Source organism: Pan troglodytes, chromosome 21 (genome assembly GCF_028858775.2).
Source record: "Pan troglodytes isolate AG18354 chromosome 21, NHGRI_mPanTro3-v2.0_pri, whole genome shotgun sequence".
Classification (NCBI taxonomy): Eukaryota; Metazoa; Chordata; class Mammalia; order Primates; family Hominidae; genus Pan; species Pan troglodytes.
In genome coordinates this window covers 52320885-52339139 of record NC_072419.2, presented here as the reverse complement: position 1 = coordinate 52339139, position 18255 = coordinate 52320885, and the positions used below count along the sequence as shown (strand labels likewise).

At 46.9% G+C, this 18255-nt stretch overlaps 2 protein-coding genes across 6 annotated transcripts in view; one reads left to right on the top strand and one right to left on the bottom strand.

Annotated features, from left to right (window-relative positions):
- NCOA5 (nuclear receptor coactivator 5) overlaps window positions 1-13335 on the top strand; it is a 29116-nt gene extending 15781 nt beyond the window's left edge. For 2 of the 4 annotated variants that reach the window (XM_009437326.5, XM_514691.8), the window contains 6 exons: window positions 3786-4112; window positions 5681-5817; window positions 7129-7255; window positions 9082-9281; window positions 10630-10950; window positions 11421-13335. In XM_009437326.5, coding sequence (XP_009435601.1) covers window positions 4063-4112; window positions 5681-5817; window positions 7129-7255; window positions 9082-9281; window positions 10630-10950; window positions 11421-12010 — 1425 coding nt within the window. In that variant the 5' untranslated portion in view covers window positions 3786-4062 and the 3' untranslated portion in view covers window positions 12011-13335. Of the gene's footprint in view, window positions 1-3785; window positions 4113-5680; window positions 5818-7128; window positions 7256-9081; window positions 9282-10629; window positions 10974-11420 lie in introns of all 4 variants that reach the window. The other 2 variants (XM_063802563.1, XM_024352168.3) reach the window with 1 other exon arrangement.
- An 837-nt stretch (window positions 13336-14172) lies between these two features.
- SLC12A5 (solute carrier family 12 member 5) overlaps window positions 14173-18255 on the bottom strand; it is a 38430-nt gene continuing 34347 nt past the window's right edge. For both annotated transcript variants that reach the window (XM_016938021.2, XM_016938022.4), the window contains exons 22-26: window positions 18051-18173; window positions 17759-17958; window positions 17412-17426; window positions 17020-17153; window positions 14173-16809 (exon numbers count right to left, since the gene is read on the bottom strand). In XM_016938021.2, the coding sequence (XP_016793510.2) occupies window positions 16718-16809; window positions 17020-17153; window positions 17412-17426; window positions 17759-17958; window positions 18051-18173 (564 nt within the window). In that variant the 3' untranslated portion in view covers window positions 14173-16717. The remainder of the gene's footprint in view (window positions 16810-17019; window positions 17154-17411; window positions 17427-17758; window positions 17959-18050; window positions 18174-18255) is intronic.

The following is an 18255-nucleotide window of genomic DNA, read 5'->3' as shown; positions in this document are numbered from 1 at the left end:
TCTGAGGTCCAGCATCTCCCACAGGAAGCTTTGTCTTCTTGCACTTTGATTCGTGCATACTACTGCCCTTTTGTTAGCTGTAGTCTTGTTTTGAAAAATATGTTGGGGCCAGCAGCAGGAGCCCTTTTGTTCTGAGGAGTTCTTTGTTTGGGTCCTAAAGCAACCCTAAAGGGTTTTTTGTTTTGTTTTCGTCTCCAGAAGAAGAGCAGTCTACCATAGTGTTTATCTTTTGGAGAAAGGAAAAAAGGCTTTGCCTTTCCTTTTGAGAAAATTATTATCTTCTTTGTCCCTACTTCCACCATGCCTTTGGTTCTTTTTCCTTTTGTGAATATCACCTCTTCTACATTTTTACCCTGAAGGCACTTGAGAGGGAATTAGTAGTTTTGTTGCACATGGACTTCAAATTATTTGAGGGAAAGGGTGGGGCTTGCCCTCTCAGACTGGAAGATTGAACCCAGACTTTGTGAATCTAGAGTTTTAGTCAACTTGCAGGGATGGACTTTGACAGGTAAGTAAGGTTTTTCAATGGATTCAAAAGAATGAGGACCAAACATAGCACTTATAATACTCCGAAGGTGGTAAATAACATGCTATGACATGCCCCACCCCCATTTCCACCAGCCCAAGGCTTTGTGTGTGGTCTGTGGTCTGTCAGGATCATGATATCTCAGCCCTGATTGCCAAGAACACTTGAAATTGGATTCCACCTCTAATGACTACTTCTAACTGCTCCCCAAGGCAGGTTTATCTGCCGATCATTAATCCAAAAATACTTTGCAGTTGTCCTTTCTCTTTGGATCTTGAGTGTTTGCCCACATTACACGCTACATCAGATGTTGCATGTTAGGAAGATTATATGATGTAATAAGGAAAGTTGAAGTAAGAATCTTGGTTAGTCTTTACTTTATTCTAATAAGAAAAATAATGCTTAGCTATTCTCATTTAAAGTCCCTGGTCTATGATATGTTTGCTCTCACAAGTCAGGAATGCTGGTGAACCTTAGAATATATAACAAATATTTTTCATGGAAGCAAAATTGGCATTTAAATTGTTTTTGCTGTGCCCGTGTAGCTGAGGTGAGGTTTTCCACAAGCTGATGACATCATGATGAATACCTAATGTGTGTAACCATGGTAGATGACAAAAGTATGAGCAAAACATGCTGTCTGCTCTTGAGAGGCTTACAGTTTAGTAGAATAATTCAATTCATTAAACATTTACTGAACTCCTATGCTGTATCCTAGAGCTACAAAGCCTTCAAGAGAACTTCTTATTTGGTAGGGAAGCCACGTAAACAAATAATTACAGAACAGTGTGGTAAGTGCGGTTATAGAAGTTTGTACTGGAGCAAGATTCATTCAACATATGTATAGAGCATCTGTCGTATAACAGACATTGTTCTACATAGTGGGTTTGTAGTGCAGAATCAAAGTGACGTAGTTCTTGTCCTTGTGGCACTTGTAGTCTAGTAGGGCAGACAGACATTAAGTAAATATGTAGTGTCAATTTGTGATAAATGACAAAAGTGAAAACAGTGCTATGAGAGAATTTTAGGGGCAGAAAGTAAACTTTGATTGAATCTAACAGTCAGGGAGTAGGGGATATTTATATGCTGAGACCTGGAAGAGGAGTATAGATCTCTTCCTGCTACTCACGTAAAGGGATCAGGAAAGACGTTGGCTAGGCAGAGCTGAAAGGCCGGTGTGGCAAAGAGTGGTGAACTAGGGAGAGGGTGTGACAGGGTTAGAGAAGACAGGAGCCAAGATTATACAGGACCTTCATGGCATTGGTAGAGGTTGTAGATTGAATTCTAAATACTGTGGGAGCCTGGCACAGTGGCACACATCTGTAGTTCCAGCTACTTGGTAGGCTGAGGCAGGAGGATCACTTGAGCCCAGGAGTTCAAGGCTGTAGTGTTCCGTGATCCCACCTGTGAATAGCCACTGCACTCCAGCCTGGGCAGCATAGGTGAGATCTCATCCCTATAAAAATAAATACGTACTGTGGGAAACCAGTGAAGGGCTTTACATACGTAAAAGATCACTGTAGAGTGATCTTTCTGGAGAAAGATTTGGAAAGAGGCAAAAACAGAAATGAGGAGACCGCTTTAGAAGGCTCTTGCTGTGGTTTGAGGGTGAGATGATTATGCGCTGGCCTTCAGTTTTGCCAAAGAAGGTAAAGGAAAGTGGGCAGAACTGAGAAAGAATGGAGAAAATTTGGAAATGTGGTTGGAAGGGAGGATGAGGCTTTAAGGGAAAGATGACATCCAGTTTCGTGGCTTGAGTAACTGAGTAGTTGGATGTGCCATTTACTGAGATGGGAAGGACTGGAGGAGGAGCATGGTTGTTGGGGAAGATCAAGAGTTCAGGGCAGGTTTTACGGAGAAGGTAATCCTTAAAGCGGGTCAGACATAAGACATTGTTGTAAAAGGGTAAATGCCAGATCAAGATGAGTAATACAGATAGAAAGTGCCCTGAGCTGAGCAGAAGAGATCAGCAGTTAGGAAGGGTAGGGAAGGTTTCTTGGAAGACATGGGACACGAACTTGCCTGTGTGGATTGGATGGTACTTGGATTAGTGCAGGAAAAATATTCCAAGTATAGAAATCAAATAAATAAAAATATTGAGATAGATTATATCTTGTGAGTTATAAGAATTAAGTAGAACTGAGGAGGTTGAATTAGAAATGAGAGGGAGATAATAGCTGTCAGATTTATTAGGCTTTCTAACATAGAAGTTGGCATTTTAGGATAGTTAGTGTATTTATGTGTTGAATGAATTGAAAGCAAGTAGGTTGATTTTTAATTTTGTGTTTTGGAAACCTGTTGGTGTCAGAATAGAAATAAGGGCTTGGATTGGACTTACAAATCCAATGGGAATGGAAAGAAAAAGTGAACGGGACACAAGTGACTTTATTGGGATGGGGGAAGAAAAAGCATAGTTAATATTCAAGAACTTAAAACTTGATAAGTAGAAAGATGATTTTGTCAAAAGTGGAAAAGTGGGGAATGGGACTGATGGGGTTGGGGTAAGAAGTTTTTAATTTTAAATATGTTGAAGAGGAGTTTCCAGTGGGTTGAAACGTCTCATGAAGAACATTGAGTCAGAGCAGAAAAGCATATCTGTGACTTCACTGTTCAGGTTGTTTTTTTGTTTTGTTTTGTTCTCTTTTTTTTTTTTTTAAACCATCTTGAGCAAAATGGAATCAGGTTCTACGTAAACCCTCAGATTGAGAGATACCAATACTCAATAGCCCTGACAAAACAGAGAAACAGATTGTTCTTGGTCCTTTACTGTATGTATCTTACAGTAATTTTTCCCCTTATTTTTATTATCCTGCCAAGATACTTCAAGTGCATTTTCCGTACTTTAAGGACAGTTCCTTTGATCACTTTTATAAGATTGTGCCATTCGCTCTTTTTTTCTTCATGAGTCTTGCCTCCTTACTCTGTCACTCCAACTTTTTACCCCTTGTAAAGTCTCTTTCAAGCAAGTCTGGTGGAAAGACACTTTCACTTTGAAAGCCTGATGAATACTGTTATCCAGTCAAAACCTTCAGTTTTTGGTCATGCATTCTTTTGATGTCCTAATCTTTTGAGATTGTGGAACCTCTAGACTATTTGCTGACCAGATGGATGACTGGCCTTAAATGTTGAGTCATGTTCTGTTTGGCTGCCCTGTTTTAGAGAAGAATGCTTGGAGGGTGGGGGTTTTCTCATATGAAGAGCTGATGGGTTGGCTACTTTCAATTTCTTTGTCTTAGCATTTTCTTGCTACCTCCCACAGGGATCCATATGGCTTTGGAGACAGTCGAGATTCAAGGCGTGATCGATCCCCAATTCGAGGAAGTCCAAGGAGAGAGCCCAGGGATGGCAGAAATGGCCGGGATGCCCGGGACAGCAGAGACATTCGAGACCCCCGAGACTTGCGGGACCACAGACATAGTAGAGATTTGCGGGATCACAGAGACAGCAGGAGTGTGCGGGACGTTCGGGACGTGAGGGATCTTAGAGACTTTCGTGATCTAAGAGACTCTAGGGATTTTCGAGATCAGCGAGACCCCATGTACGACAGATACAGAGACATGAGAGACTCCCGAGATCCTATGTACAGGTACATACGTAGTTACTCTGCTTGTTTTTTCCTGAGTTCTTTTTATGTATGTTCTGCTAAACTAATTGAAAGCTCTGTAAGAGCAGTAATTTTATCAGCCTTTTATTTCTGGTGACTGTCAAGTGGTAGATGTGCTGCTGCTCAATAAATTTTGCAAAGTATGAATGATTTTCAACATTTTTAACAGAAAATAACAGTGTTGGAAAGGTATGGAGAAATTGAAACTCTCAGAAATTGTAGGTAGGAATGCAAATTGGTATAGCCACTATGGAAAACAGTTTGGCAGTTCCTTAAAAAGTTAAACATAGAATTACCATATGATCTATCAGTTCCGCTCCTGAGTATACACTCAAAACAATTGAAAAGAGGGACTCAGTTGTACATGAATATGCATAGCAGTACTATTCACAATAACCAAAAGGTAAAAACACTCCAGATGTCTATCAGCAGATTAATGGATTTTTTTTTTTTTTTCTTTGAGACAAGGTGTCATTCTGTTTCCCAGGCTGGAGTGCAGTGGCATGATCACAGCTCACTGCAGCCTTGACCTGCCAGGCTTAAGTACTTCTCCCACCTCAGCCTCTCAAGTAGCTGGGACTACAGGCATATGCCGCCACACCTGGCTAATTTTTTTGTATAGACGTGGAGTCTCACTGTGTTGCCCAGGCTGGTCTTGAACTCCTGAGCTCAAGGTATCCTCCCGCCTTGGCTTCCCAAAGTGCTGAGATTACAGGTGTAAGCCACTGTGTGGATTTGTTTTTAAGTGGTGTATTCATATAATGTGGTATCATTCAGCCATAAAATGAAATGAAATTCTGATCTGTGGTACAGCATGAAGGACGTTGAAAACATTATGCTAAGTGAAATAAGCCAGACATAAGACAAATATTGTATGATTTCACTTTATGTGAAATATCAAGAATAGGCAAATTTATAGAGACAGAAAATAGATTAAAGATTACCAGTGGCTGGGGAGAGGGGAGTTATTTCACGAATACAGAATTTATGTTTGAGGTGATGAAAAATTTTAGATAATGGTGATGGTTGCACAGCATTGTGAATATAATGCCACTGAATTGTATACTTAAAAATTGTTAGGCCAGGCACAGTGGCTCACGCCTGTAATCCCAGCACTTTGGGAGGCTGAGGTGGGCGGATTGGATTGCCTGAGCTCAGGAGTTCAAGACCAACCTAGGCAACATGGCAAAACTCCATCTCTACTAAAAAAAAAAATAATAATAATAATAATTGTTAATATGGCAAATTATTGTTATATGCGTTTAGATATAATTTTTAAAAGCACAAGGGAGGGACATGTAATGTTTCCTCAAAACTAATATCAATAATTCCTGCCAGTTATTTTGCATTTAATATATGCCAAAGACCATGCTAAGTGCTTTCTGTACATCATCTCCATGAGACAGGTTAACTCTATCACAGCCACAGAGCTGATAATGCAGTGAGTCCCAGATATAAACCTCATTTGTCTAATCCCAGAGAATTCTCTAGGTGACATTTGCAGGATAAGACACAGTTTTATCTTTATGAAAATTTCCTTAACTTTTCAGGAGAGAAGGCTCTTATGACCGATACCTACGAATGGATGACTATTGCAGGAGAAAGGATGACTCTTATTTTGACCGTTACAGAGATAGCTTTGATGGACGGGGCCCTCCAGGCCCAGAAAGTCAGTCTCGTGCAAAAGGTAAAGTAGCTGAAACAGTCTATTCCTATTATTGATAGAACACTTTACAAAAGAGAGAGGAAACTAATAACCAGTATCCCATCTGAAAAAGGGCTAGTGCCTTGGCCAAGCAGTGTATAAAAGAAGAAATATAAGTAGCTTATTAGTGGGTAAAGAGCATTTGGCTTGAAAATGATTTTTAAGATGCAAATTAGTACCATCATCTGGTTTAGTCATCCAACAAGAAGAAATAAATATGAAATTCCAGCAATAAGAAATGAACAAAATGCTGGTCACTGTGGCCACCACCTGTAATCCTAGCACTTTGGAAGGCCAAGGCCGGCAGATCACTTGAGCCCAGGAGTTCAAGACCAGCTTAAGCAACATGATAAAATCCCATCTCTATAAAAAAAATACAAAAATTGTCTTGGTGCAGTGGTGCACACCTGTAGTCCCAGCTACTCGGGGGGCTGAGGCAGGAGGATCGCTGGAGCCTAGGATGTTGAGGTCTCAGCAAGCCATGATTGTGCCACTGCACTCCAGCCTGGGTGACAGAGTGAGACCCTGTCTCAAAAAAAAAAAGAGAAAAATGAACAAAAGATTGGAGTTGAAGACATTAAGTGCTTGTTTTTTGCCTACTGACCAAGTAACTATGACTGACTATCTGCATTATCTAGGCAAAATAGGTTTTTGGGTTTTTTTATAACTTTTACCTAACAGCATCTCTTTTTTAGATGAAGACAAACATGTCTTTTTAAAGCCTCGTTTTTCTCAATACATCTTTAAAGGTTCTTAAATTATTTCATACCTGGCCAAGTTGAAATCTTTAAGAATCTCATTTTTAATTTTAATTTTTTAATTTTAAACTTTACCACTTGATTTTTGTCTTTTAAAAAAAGAACTTTAAAATTTTTAATTTTAAACTTTACTACTTGTTTTTTTTTCCCCAAAAAAGCAAAAATGCAGATTAGAATAATAATTCTTATCTGTCAAGTTGGCAAGACTTAAAAAGAATGACAGTACTCACTGTTGACTAAGGTGTGGAGAAATAGGCACTAGATGATCTACCTCTGTGGAGGTATAAATTAGTATCAGCCTTCTCAGGGAGCAGCTTGGCAGTAAGTATCAGATGCAGCATTAAAATGGCCACGTCCTTTAATCCAGCATTACATTTTGGTTAATTTATAATAGTAAAAAATATTAATACTGGCTGTTTTTAGGAGATAGACTAGAGGATTGATTCAGAGTATTATGACCTTTGCCTACAAGTAGCTCAGGATTTAAAATGAGGGTCCAGTCCTTATTTCAGTTTACCCTGGTGGTGTTTTGCAGAGCGTTTGAAACGTGAGGAACGGCGTAGAGAAGAGCTTTATCGTCAATATTTTGAGGAAATCCAGAGACGCTTTGATGCCGAAAGGCCCGTTGATTGTTCTGTGATTGTGGTCAACAAACAGACAAAGTAAGAACCCTTAGATATTTCTCCCCAGTAAGGAGAAGAGTCAGAGAAATTCAGGCTCCTGTTTAGCACCTCTGTCCACTGAATCTGAGCTATGTATTCTTGCATTGCTGTGCTCTGTTAGCCAAGGTTCTTTCAGTTATAGGTGACAGAAAACTCAATTCAAATTGAGGCCAAAAGGGACATTTTTCATTTAAGCAGAAAGTAACTGGGAAATTGAGGCACAGCCACATCCAGGATCAAACCATGTCATCAAAATTGGTCTCTGTGTTAGTCTCTAAGCACTGTTTTCCTCAGATTTGCCTTTGTTCTCAGGCAGGTTTTGTGCTCGAAGAGGCAGAATGGCACTGGCCCTAAACGTGTGTCGTCTTAGCTTAGCAAGCCAAGTGGAAAGAGAGCTTCTCTTTCCCAGTGTTTCCACCTGAAGTTCTGCAGTTCTTTTTAGATTGACCTGACTCACTTTCCCATCCCTGAGCCTGTCACTTTGGCAGGGGTGCTGGATGTTCTGATTGGCCAGGGCTAAGTCATGTTCCCATCCCAAGAGCTAGAGGTGGGATTAGCCCTGTGGAACCATGCAGACTGAGAGTGGAAGAGGGTGTAGGCGCTGGTCAAGCAGAGTAGTATATACTCCCTTCATGGGACAACCCAAATGCCCAATACTTTGGGATACACGCCTCTGCATTTGTCAGCCAAGAACCAAGTCTTTGTGAAGTACCATGGCCTTGCAGAACTGTTACATGACCATGTTACCAAGCTAGGGCTCATAGCATTGTTTCACTGCATCCCTGTTTTACATTTTCTCCTTGAAGAGGCAGAGCAGAGAAGCAGAAAGGAGTATAGCAGCTTGCAGGCTTGGCAGTAGCTATGTTCCCTTTCCCTAGGTGGTACTAAGTAAATAACTTCATGTATTTTCTAGCAGTTTGGGGTTAAAGAGCTAATTTCAAGGCAGTGACTAGGGAAATAGGTGTTGAGACATCAAGCAGTAGGCAGAGTTCACAGGCTCTTGGCTGTCTTGTTCAGTGATAGATGCTGCTTTTAACTCTAGAGAGCTTTTTTTGGACACATGATAATAGCTGTTATTTTCTGAGCACCTACTTTATGTACTACTCCATACTAGGTGCCTTACATAAATTATTTTTAATCTTCACAGTAATCATATAAAATGAGCATTCAGCAAATCTTTTATATGTATGGTGGATGGCGGGTATTGGGGCTGTATAGCCTCATTCCACTGGTGGAGCTTACACCCAATGGGGCAGGTGACAAAAGCATACAGGTGATGAGTCCTATGAGAAGAGAATGTCAGAGATCTAATTTAGATTGGAGGGAAGGTCAAAAAAATGACGTATGAACTGAGCCATGTTACTCCTGTTTTATTAGTAAAGAAACTGATGTTTGTAAGAGGTAAATGGACTTGCTTAAGCTTCACAACTTTGCAAATAAATTTTAAGGGCTGGGATCCAAACACATGTTTCTAGCATTAAACCCATGATCTTCCCACTGTGTTGTGCAGCCTACCCAAAAAGAGATAAGTGCCACAAGTCTTAGGGAGCAGGATGGTCTTAAGGAAGGACCACAGGGCTAGAGAATCAAGAGAAGGACCTGGGTATCATACTGTGCTACTGGCAACTTCTGACGTGATCTCAAGCAAGTCACAACCGTTCTGAGCCAGGGTAGAGAGAGAGTATTGGTCTAGATACTTGGATCCTGAATACGGTACTGGGGTAGACTAAGGTGTGAGTTCTCAGTAGGAACACACACAACTGGCTTGAGACACACGATGCAGATTTGGAGTTGGTCGCTCACCTGGATCTTATTTATTTTTACAGAGACTATGCTGAGTCTGTGGGGCGGAAGGTGCGAGACCTGGGCATGGTAGTGGACTTGATCTTCCTTAACACAGAAGTGTCACTGTCACAAGCCTTGGAGGATGTTAGCAGGGGAGGTTCTCCTTTTGCTATTGTCATCACCCAGCAACACCAGATTCACCGCTCCTGCACAGTCAACATCATGTTTGGAACCCCGCAAGGTACAGAGTCAGAATACCAGAGGTAGTCACTAGTCCATTATTAGTCCTTTATGCCTTACTCAGAAGAAGCAGGTTTTGGGCAAATGACTCTTATATCTCAGTTCATATATGGTAGGGCCCCTCTCTTAAGTACCATGGAAGAGTCTTGCATAGTCACTTACTTATCTGATAGTTTCTTAGTGGATCTCTGTTACACTATACTTAGCCACTAGGTATATACAGTGGTGTGCTGGCACACGTGTAACAACAAGTTCCAGTGTGGGGGGAGGGCGTTTATAGCATTTGCTGATCTCCATGGTGTAAATACTCCCACCATGTTTCAGTTCAAGCCACCAACCTGAAGTCACTGAAGGGAGAGTTGGAAAGAATTGTACACAGTTGGCTCTTGCCACTGAGATCTGGCTCCAGCACACCTCTGCCATGTACTCCACTGAATGTGACAAAATCCTTGCTTCTGCCAGCTTTCTAATGGAGGACAGAGAATATAACAGGCATTTAGGGTCCTTTTTGTAAGTGTGCTGGAGAAGTAACCAGAGGGGCTAAGAGGCCGTGACCCTGTAGAGGCCCAGGCCCAGTTCTCGAAGTCCTCCTCAGAAGTAGCTTTTAATGCATTGAGCCCAGAGGATTAAGAGTCCGCCAGCTGATACCCTGCTCCTCACTCTTACAGCACAGACTTAACCCTTTTCCCACTATACTCAGGATCTCTCTTTGCCTCACCCATTACCCTCATAACCATACAATTACATAAGGATCTCCAGTGGGTCATTTGTCTGAGGAATAGTCCTCAAGATGTGTGAGGACTAAAGTTCTAAGGAGTCCTCTCACTACCCAGTAAACCATGTTGCCCATGGGTGAGGAGAGGAGGTTATTTAGGGTCACAGTTTGATCTTAATCCATGACTTTTGAACTGATGAATTAAAAAATGGTAGGCCAGCTCTGTCCTGAGGAGCACAGTGGAGAGCCCTGCTTTCCAGAGGGGCCTGTTGGCCTCCTGCTGCTGGTCTAGAGGCTGTTGGGCCTGCCTCCCGTGGCTGTTCCCCACGTGGTCTGTTTGAATCTGCGGGAGGATGTCATGTTTCTTTGGTTTTTACTACAAGTCTGTGATCTAGGAATTCCCCCAAAGAACCAGCTGTATATAAAGGTGCATCTCCCCACCAAAAGTGTTCATTCACTTCCCTTCCTGGCCTTCATCTCTCCCCCCACACCACCGCACTCTCAATCTCAAGGCTTTTTGTCACCAAAATGATTTTCTTGCTGGTATGAGGTTAGGAAAGACTTGACAGAGTGCAGCAGGTGGGCACTTAAATATGTCATGGAAGAAAATAACTCATGTCATTTCCTCCTACAGAGCATCGCAACATGCCCCAAGCAGATGCCATGGTGCTGGTGGCCAGAAATTATGAGCGTTACAAGAATGAGTGCCGGGAGAAGGAACGTGAGGAGATTGCCAGACAGGCAGCCAAGATGGCCGATGAAGCCATCCTGCAGGAAAGAGAGAGAGGAGGCCCTGAGGAGGGAGTGCGTGGGGGCCACCCTCCAGCCATCCAGAGCCTCATCAACCTGCTGGCAGACAACAGGTACCTCACTGCTGAAGAGACTGACAAGATCATCAACTACCTGCGAGAGCGGAAGGAGCGGCTGTTGAGGAGCAGCACCGACTCTCTGCCTGGTGAGCTACGTGGCAGGGCCGAGGTGAAGTTCTGACTCTGCATTTCTCTAATCCCCAGGCTCTGTTGGGAGGGTGTCAGGCCCAGGGCTCTTTGGAGTGGGTAAGGGAAATAAGTCCATCCCTTGGGTTCTCCCGTGGGCCACCCATGCTGATATAATGTTAATAATAACTTTATATTTGGGTACTGAATGCTGATCCCTATAGTTAATGTGGTGGATTGACTAGTATTGCTGGCTCCGTGGTAGCCAGGATGGATGCCCTTTTGTTTTTTAGCAGTTCTCTAGGGGAACTAGCCTATTGTTTTCTGTAAACAGCACATATCATGAAGCGGCCTCTTTGGGAAATTGATGTTATCGTCTGTGTACTGTATGATTGATGTGACTCAGTGATTGTTGTTCTTCCTTTGGCTGCTAGGCCTCCTGCCCTTGGGGGGTACTTTGAACCAGATACCTTCCTCTTCTGTCTTCCAGGCCCGATTTCCCGCCAACCACTCGGGGCGACCTCGGGTGCCTCGCTGAAGACACAGCCAAGCTCCCAACCGCTCCAGAGCGGCCAAGTGCTCCCCTCTGCTACACCCACTCCATCTGCACCCCCCACCTCCCAGCAAGAGCTTCAGGCCAAAATCCTCAGCCTCTTCAATAGTGGCACAGTGACGGCCAATAGCAGCTCTGCATCCCCCTCGGTTGCTGCCGGAAACACCCCAAACCAGAATTTTTCCACAGCAGCAAACAGCCAGCCTCAACAAAGATCACAGGCCTCTGGCAATCAGCCTCCAAGCATTTTGGGACAGGGAGGATCTGCTCAGAACATGGGCCCCAGACCTGGGGCTCCTTCCCAAGGGCTTTTTGGCCAGCCTTCCAGTCGCCTGGCACCTGCTAGCAACATGACTAGCCAGAGGCCTGTGTCTTCCACAGGTATCAACTTTGACAATCCAAGTGTACAGAAGGCTCTGGATACCCTGATCCAGAGTGGCCCTGCTCTCTCCCACCTGGTTAGCCAGACCACAGCACAGATGGGGCAGCCACAGGCCCCCATGGGATCTTACCAGAGGCATTACTGAAGCTAAATCTTTCAACTCTCCCCAGTCCCCTCATCCCCTGGCCTCCTCCCACTTACTTGTTCTAAATAGAGCTGTTTGGAGGATGTTCTCTGCGCTCCCAGGCCGGCATCGAGTGTCATCAATTTCTACCACCTGCTCTCTCTTCTGCCCAAGGCTGTGTTGCTTATTCCTTACAAAGTTTATACTGCATTTGGGGCTGTATCTTTTTTTGTTTTGTGTTTTTTGTTTTGTAGAAAATAAATATCTCCGGGGGCAGTACAGGTGTCTGGGCTTATATTTGATGGGGTTTCTCCGGTCCCTGTTTCTACTGGATTTGGAGCCAGGCCCAGCTAGCCAAGTTTGGAATGGCATTTGTCATGTCAGTAGCCACCACCTTTGTTCATTGTGAACCTACCAAGGCTTTCCAGCTTCATACACATTGACCAGAGCTCAAGCTCCTGCCTGCAACTCCTGCCTAGAGTTGAAGAAAAGCAAACTGGCCTTGGCAGGCACAGTGTCATCATACCCTCACCCCATATGTTTGGGGTCTGCTTGAGGATTCATAAATCAGCCACTCTGGATTGTTGAGGAATGGCCATGGCAGCCACAGAAAAAAGAATTTTTCTCTCTGAGCCAAGGTTGTTTTTTGTTTTTTTCTCTTTTCTTTTTTGTTTTCATTTCATTGGAAGATCTCCAATGGACTGAACAGCTCCAGTCAGCAGCAGTTACCACAAACTGTGAATCTGGGCCCCACCACTCTTCCCCGTTAACCAGTTCTGTCAGCATCCCCCTCTCCAGCAGCACTTCCATGAAGTCGGTTCTGAGACTTTGGCCGTGAACACCCGTTTCTTCAGTGATTTGTTTTGGGCTTTTGGCTCAAAACCCCAGGCTCTTGTTTTTGTCTAGACTCTTATTCTGTTTCCTGAGCAGCAGGACATAGGGACCACTTTGATGTCAGACTTCTGGTAGCTGGACATGTTCTCGAGATGGGTGGCTGTTCACGACTTTTGTACCAGAGTGAAATTGTTAGAGGGAGGGTTTCTGGCTGTGGTTCTAAATGGAGCCCCAGGAAGCTGCCCTCTCCCCAGGGTTTGTGCTCAGTAGAGCCCTGTGGATCACAGTCTTGAGGTCCTCTAGCAGGGGTGAGGGAGAGCAGCGACTTCAGCTGAGTCCCTGCCAGTGGTTAAGCAAACAATGGTTTCAAAATTCAAGGTCCCCAAATGGCAGCATTTTATGTTCTGACCTGTTTGTGTTATATAGTGGTTTTTTTTTTTTCCTCTTTGGAACTCTTGTGTTGTTAATAAAATGAAATGATTACTTTTTAATTAAAATGAAAAAAAGTAAAAGCTTTGTTCATCTTTCTTGGGTGTGAATATGCTCTTTGCAGGATGCTTTCCCCAAGTCAGAGGTGAGGGCTCCTGTCTCGAGGACTCTGGTCTGCCCCCTTTTGTCCTCAGCATATGATCCGGCCTCAAACCTCTTTGAACCCTGCCTTCTCTTCATAGGTAGCTCACTTAGTTAGAGGCTTTAATAACAGTTCAGAGCAAAGGCCTGTTGGCTAATTATAGTGCTGTGTTCAACATCCTGCTTCTGGTAGACATTCATTGTGTCAGCAGCCTTGTCCTCTTATTCTAGGAAAGGAAAACAGGATGTGAGGAGGCCATTTGTGGTTAGTGGCCATTGGTAGGGGGGCACTTCCTGTTTTCATTTTGTCTCAGTTGCCACCCTCTGTTCTACCCATTGTGCAGGGAGTTGGCAGAATTCATAGAACCTGAAGGAGCCTTGAAGAGCATTTAATAACTTGGGGTGGGTGTGGTGAAGTGGGTGGCACAGGCCTCCAGTGAGTTAGGGACCAACGTGCCAAGAGCGCTGAGCCTCACCAGTAAGTGCTCACTGCCTCCTGGGGGTATCAGTGCAGCCTGACACCTACACTTAGAAAGTGCTCACTACCTCCTAGAAGATGCCAGTGCAGCCTGACACCTAGTAAGTGCCTGCCAGTCTCTTAGGAGATGATAGTGCTGCTCTCCAGGCCAGGGCCCTGGAGCTATCGGTGGATAAATTAGATCACCAGACCTGGGCCATTAGCCCATCTCTTCTGTCGGTGGTCAGTGTTTCTGATTTACGAGTGTGGGGTCCTCCTGGAGGGCCCTCTGGAGTGTCCAAACAGCACATCTCAGGCCATGAAGGGTATAATAAAATTATTTTTATTGCATTTTGTGCAGACGGGAGTCTAAAAAAGTAATACAGTAAAAGCCATAAAGCATTAAATGGGAGCATTCAACAATAAAGGAAAGAACCAACCCTCTCCTTTTCATATTGGCACAAAGAACACAAGATCAATACTGAGGCAGGATGCGGAATACTGAACACTTACACTGAAAATTAAAGGCAGGCCTAATAATAATAGTAGTAATAGTAATAAATACTCTTGATTTGGTTTGCAACCTCTCCTATTTACAAGGGTTTTCAACTTCATTGCATTGCCCTGCACATAGATCGTCTAAAACAAAAGCAACACTAGTTATCACTACAAGGCTATTGAAATATTGCACTCAGAATAAAAGTCACTTGAATGGACATGAAACATCTAACTACAGTGATTATAAAGATAATTTGATGAATGACTTGTGATAACATTCATAACAAATATTGCACATGTAGCACAGAAAACTTGGGTTTTTGTTGTGGGATGTCTGTTTCATCAACGGAAACTTTGCTCTTGCCAACCAGACAATCTGGGCCCAGATAGTGCAACTTTGGTTCCCTAATTGATGTTAATACAGCCCCCTTCTGCACAGCCCATCACATCAGCTCTGGAATATTCAGGCCCCCAGAAGGCAGGACCTGGCTGTGGTGTTCAGAGGGAGGTCTACTGAAGGATGCAGGGGGCTGGTGTCTAACACCTCCAGCTTCCTGATTGAGTACCTGAAAGAATCTATCCAGTCCCCTGATCGAATCTCAGAGGGGACTTGGCGTAACTGGCAGACCTCCAAACCTACCCCAGCCACACCTGACGCTGTCTGGGTGGCGCCAGCTCCAGCTCTGCCTTGGGCTCAAAGGAAAAGAGGTGGTGAGGTCCGGATTACTCAGTGGCCCCAGCTCTGGGAGGTGGGTGAGATGTCAAACTAGGTGCGCAGGTCAGGGCCCTGGGGCTGGAGGTACTGTACCCAGTCCCAGATGGTGCTGGAACGAGCATGCAGTGCCTGACCCCCTTAGTAACGTGCCCTAGGGGAAGGGAACCCGGCCACCGCGCCTTCTCTAAGGACAGAGCACGCCTCAGACCAGGCTGGTGGAGCGGAAGCGCCAAGGACGAGCTGGGGAAGCCAAAGGCCCTGGGTCCTAGTTAGAGGAGAGCAGACAGGCGCTAAGGACAAAGCGCGTGCGACTCCAGCCCTCCCTCAGGCCCAGGTCCCCGGGAGACGGAGCTAGAGGCCGCTGCTAAGCAGCGAGGCCCGGCCCCAGAGCACGGAGAAGGCGGCTGGGTCCCTCAGGCGAGACAGGAGCTGCCAGATGGGGACGGGGGAGGAACATCACGGGCGGCTCTGGGGCCTCTCAGTGGGTCCGGCCCCTAAACCAGAATCGGCCCCCTCCTCCCTCACTTGTCCCAGGGAGGAAACTCCGGGGAGGGGGCGCCCTCCAGCTCCACAATTTCAGTCTTTGGCGAGGAGCCATGGGATACGGGGAGCAGGCGACAAGCCGACTGAGGAGAGACGCCTGCTCCCCAGCGAAGGCACCGGGGCGGGGCTTCCTCGGTGGGGCGCGGGCCTCTCGGTTTCTTCCTCTTGAGGAGCACCCCTCCCCTATCCTGGCCCCAACTTGCATAAGAGCCGATGAGAAGAGGTTGCTCGCGTCTCTGCAGCCGCAGTGGAAGCTCACGTCCGCTGGGAGGCGAATCCAGGAAAAGTTGGACCCTTGTCTCACCTCATCTCGGAAAACGACTGGAGAGGAGGGTGGGAAGCCAAGGGCGCGCGGAAAGGGCGAAGAGGCGAGAGCAGGACGGAGGTGTCGAGGGAACGAGGCCACGACCCCCGCCTGGGCCTAAAGCACTTTCGCTCTCAAACTCTTGGACGTCAAGGAAAATTCAGCTTCCCAAGGCCTCGCCTCCCCGCAGTGCCCCCAGCGGGAGAGCTCGACTGTGGCGAGAAGTCTGTTGCGCTTCTAGTCACATAAATATGGGGACGTTAAAAATACACGCGATGTCTCCTGTACACTATGTATAGGCTCGGCCGCCCGCGCCCCATGGCTCGGCGAGAAGGGGCGGCGCAGACGGCAAGCGCGGCCTTCCCACCCCGCGGGCCTCCGGGCCGCCGGGAGCCAGGGAGCAGCGCCGGAGGAGCGCAGAGCGAGGACCGCGGCGGGAGTGGGAAGGGGAGGAATGGGCCGCATGGACTACCTGGGGGTCCCCAAGGCCCCAGCTCCTCTCCTTTCCGCGCCTTCTCCCAACCTTTATTGCAGCGTCTCCTCCGGCGAGACGAGGCCGGGCTTAGAAAAAGGGCAGCGAAGACCCACGGGCCAAACCGGCACTGAGGAGCTCTGGTCTCTGCGCGGCGGGGCGCCCTCTCCGAATCAGCCCCAACAGGCGTGGCCTCCGGGCTTCAGGCAGCGGGGTAAGGGGCCAGGACACGGGCACAGGGTCTGTATGTAAACGGTGACAGCGGCGGGGGGCGCGGCGAGGGCTCCGGAGCCGCGGGCCGGGCGCGCTCGGGCCCGGGTGGCAGGTCCTGGTTCTCAGGAGTAGATGGTGATGACCTCGCGGCCGCCGCCGCGGACCAGCATCACCCGGTCCAGGTGCTCTGTGAGGACCTCGAGAAACTCCATGTCTGAGAGCCGGTCAAGGAGAAAGACCCGGTCTCCTTCCCTCCCGACGAAATTGGGGTCGCGCTCGGCTGCCAGGGGACCTCTCGCGCCCGTGTCCCTGTCCGAGGTGCTGATCCGGAGGCAGGAACAGCTCAGCTCTTCCATCCCAGGGACAGGACCCAGATTCCCTGACGTCCACCTCCCTCTTTCCCCCAATTTTAATTCCAGGATACAGTTTTCATCACCATTGCGGTTGCGGGGAGGCCCAGGCATGTTGAGCAAAACAAGCTTGGCGTCCCGGGATTTCTTCACGATGACCTCGTTCAGCCGCACGGCCGTGTGCATGCGCCGCACGTTGGACTGGTTCCTGCGGCAGGAAGGAGGAGTGGAGACCGCGTGAGCCGGGGGGGTAGAGAAGATTGGAGCCAGTCGCCCTTCCAGCCCGAACTGGGCTGCTGGGGACTGGTTCTTGCAAGCCTAGGACCACCAATCCTAAACATCTCCAGGCTAGGCTATTCAGAGATCCCAGAGGTCGTGGCACCAATTAGGGGTTCACAATAGAGTGAGGAGGGTAGGGACCCTGGCCATCCTAGGAGAGAGAGTGAAAAAATGCTGAAGCACTTACAAGTTCTCCCACTCCCTTCAGGAAACACAAGAGATGCAAAGAGAGAAAGAAAAAGAGCAGAGTCAGAAAAAGAGGAAGACACTGGGGGCTTGGGCCATGGTCATCTGCCCTGAGTCCTGCTCTGCCAGCCCCCACACCCTTCACCTTTCCGCTGCCTGCAACTGGGAATTCTGAGCCTTAGCAATGGGGCCCAACCCCCTAAGTCCTCAGATGGGGAAACCAAGACAATGTCTGAGCTGGGTCTGCAGGCTGACAGACCAGGATGCCTTCTGCTCTCTTGCTCTGCCATGGGGAGCAAGACCCTTTAGCTCACCCCAGCCCCCAGCCCTTAGCCCCCAGGCCCGTACGGCTTCATGCTGAAGAAGTCCTTGATGCCCTCAGAGGAGACAGGACTGGGGCCCTTATTCTTCTCTGCCACCGACTTGTCCTTGGTCCAGGTGAGATGCACCTTCTCCGGATCTGTCTCCCCTTCCCCCTCAGGCTCCTCCCCTGGGGACGGGGAGCTGCTGGGGCAGCTGGGAGCACTCTGATCGTGGATCAGCTGCACCTGAGGGATGAATGAAGCGATGGCAGTTGAGTCCTTTGGAGGCCAAGGGCTCTGCTCCCACTGGTTGGGGCCAAACCACCCAAGCTGCACACCTCCTCCTCTGGCTTCTCTTCACTGTCACCAGCCGTCTCTTCTGGGACGTTCAGGCGGAGCCGCGTGTTGGCTGGATTCTTTCTCCGGATTGAGCCTCGTGACTCATCTGTGATACTCTGGATCTAGGGAGTGACATAGGTTGGTGCCAGCTCTGCTGGGAGTCACCACCCATGCCCTGCAAAGAGCTATCACCAGAGATGATGT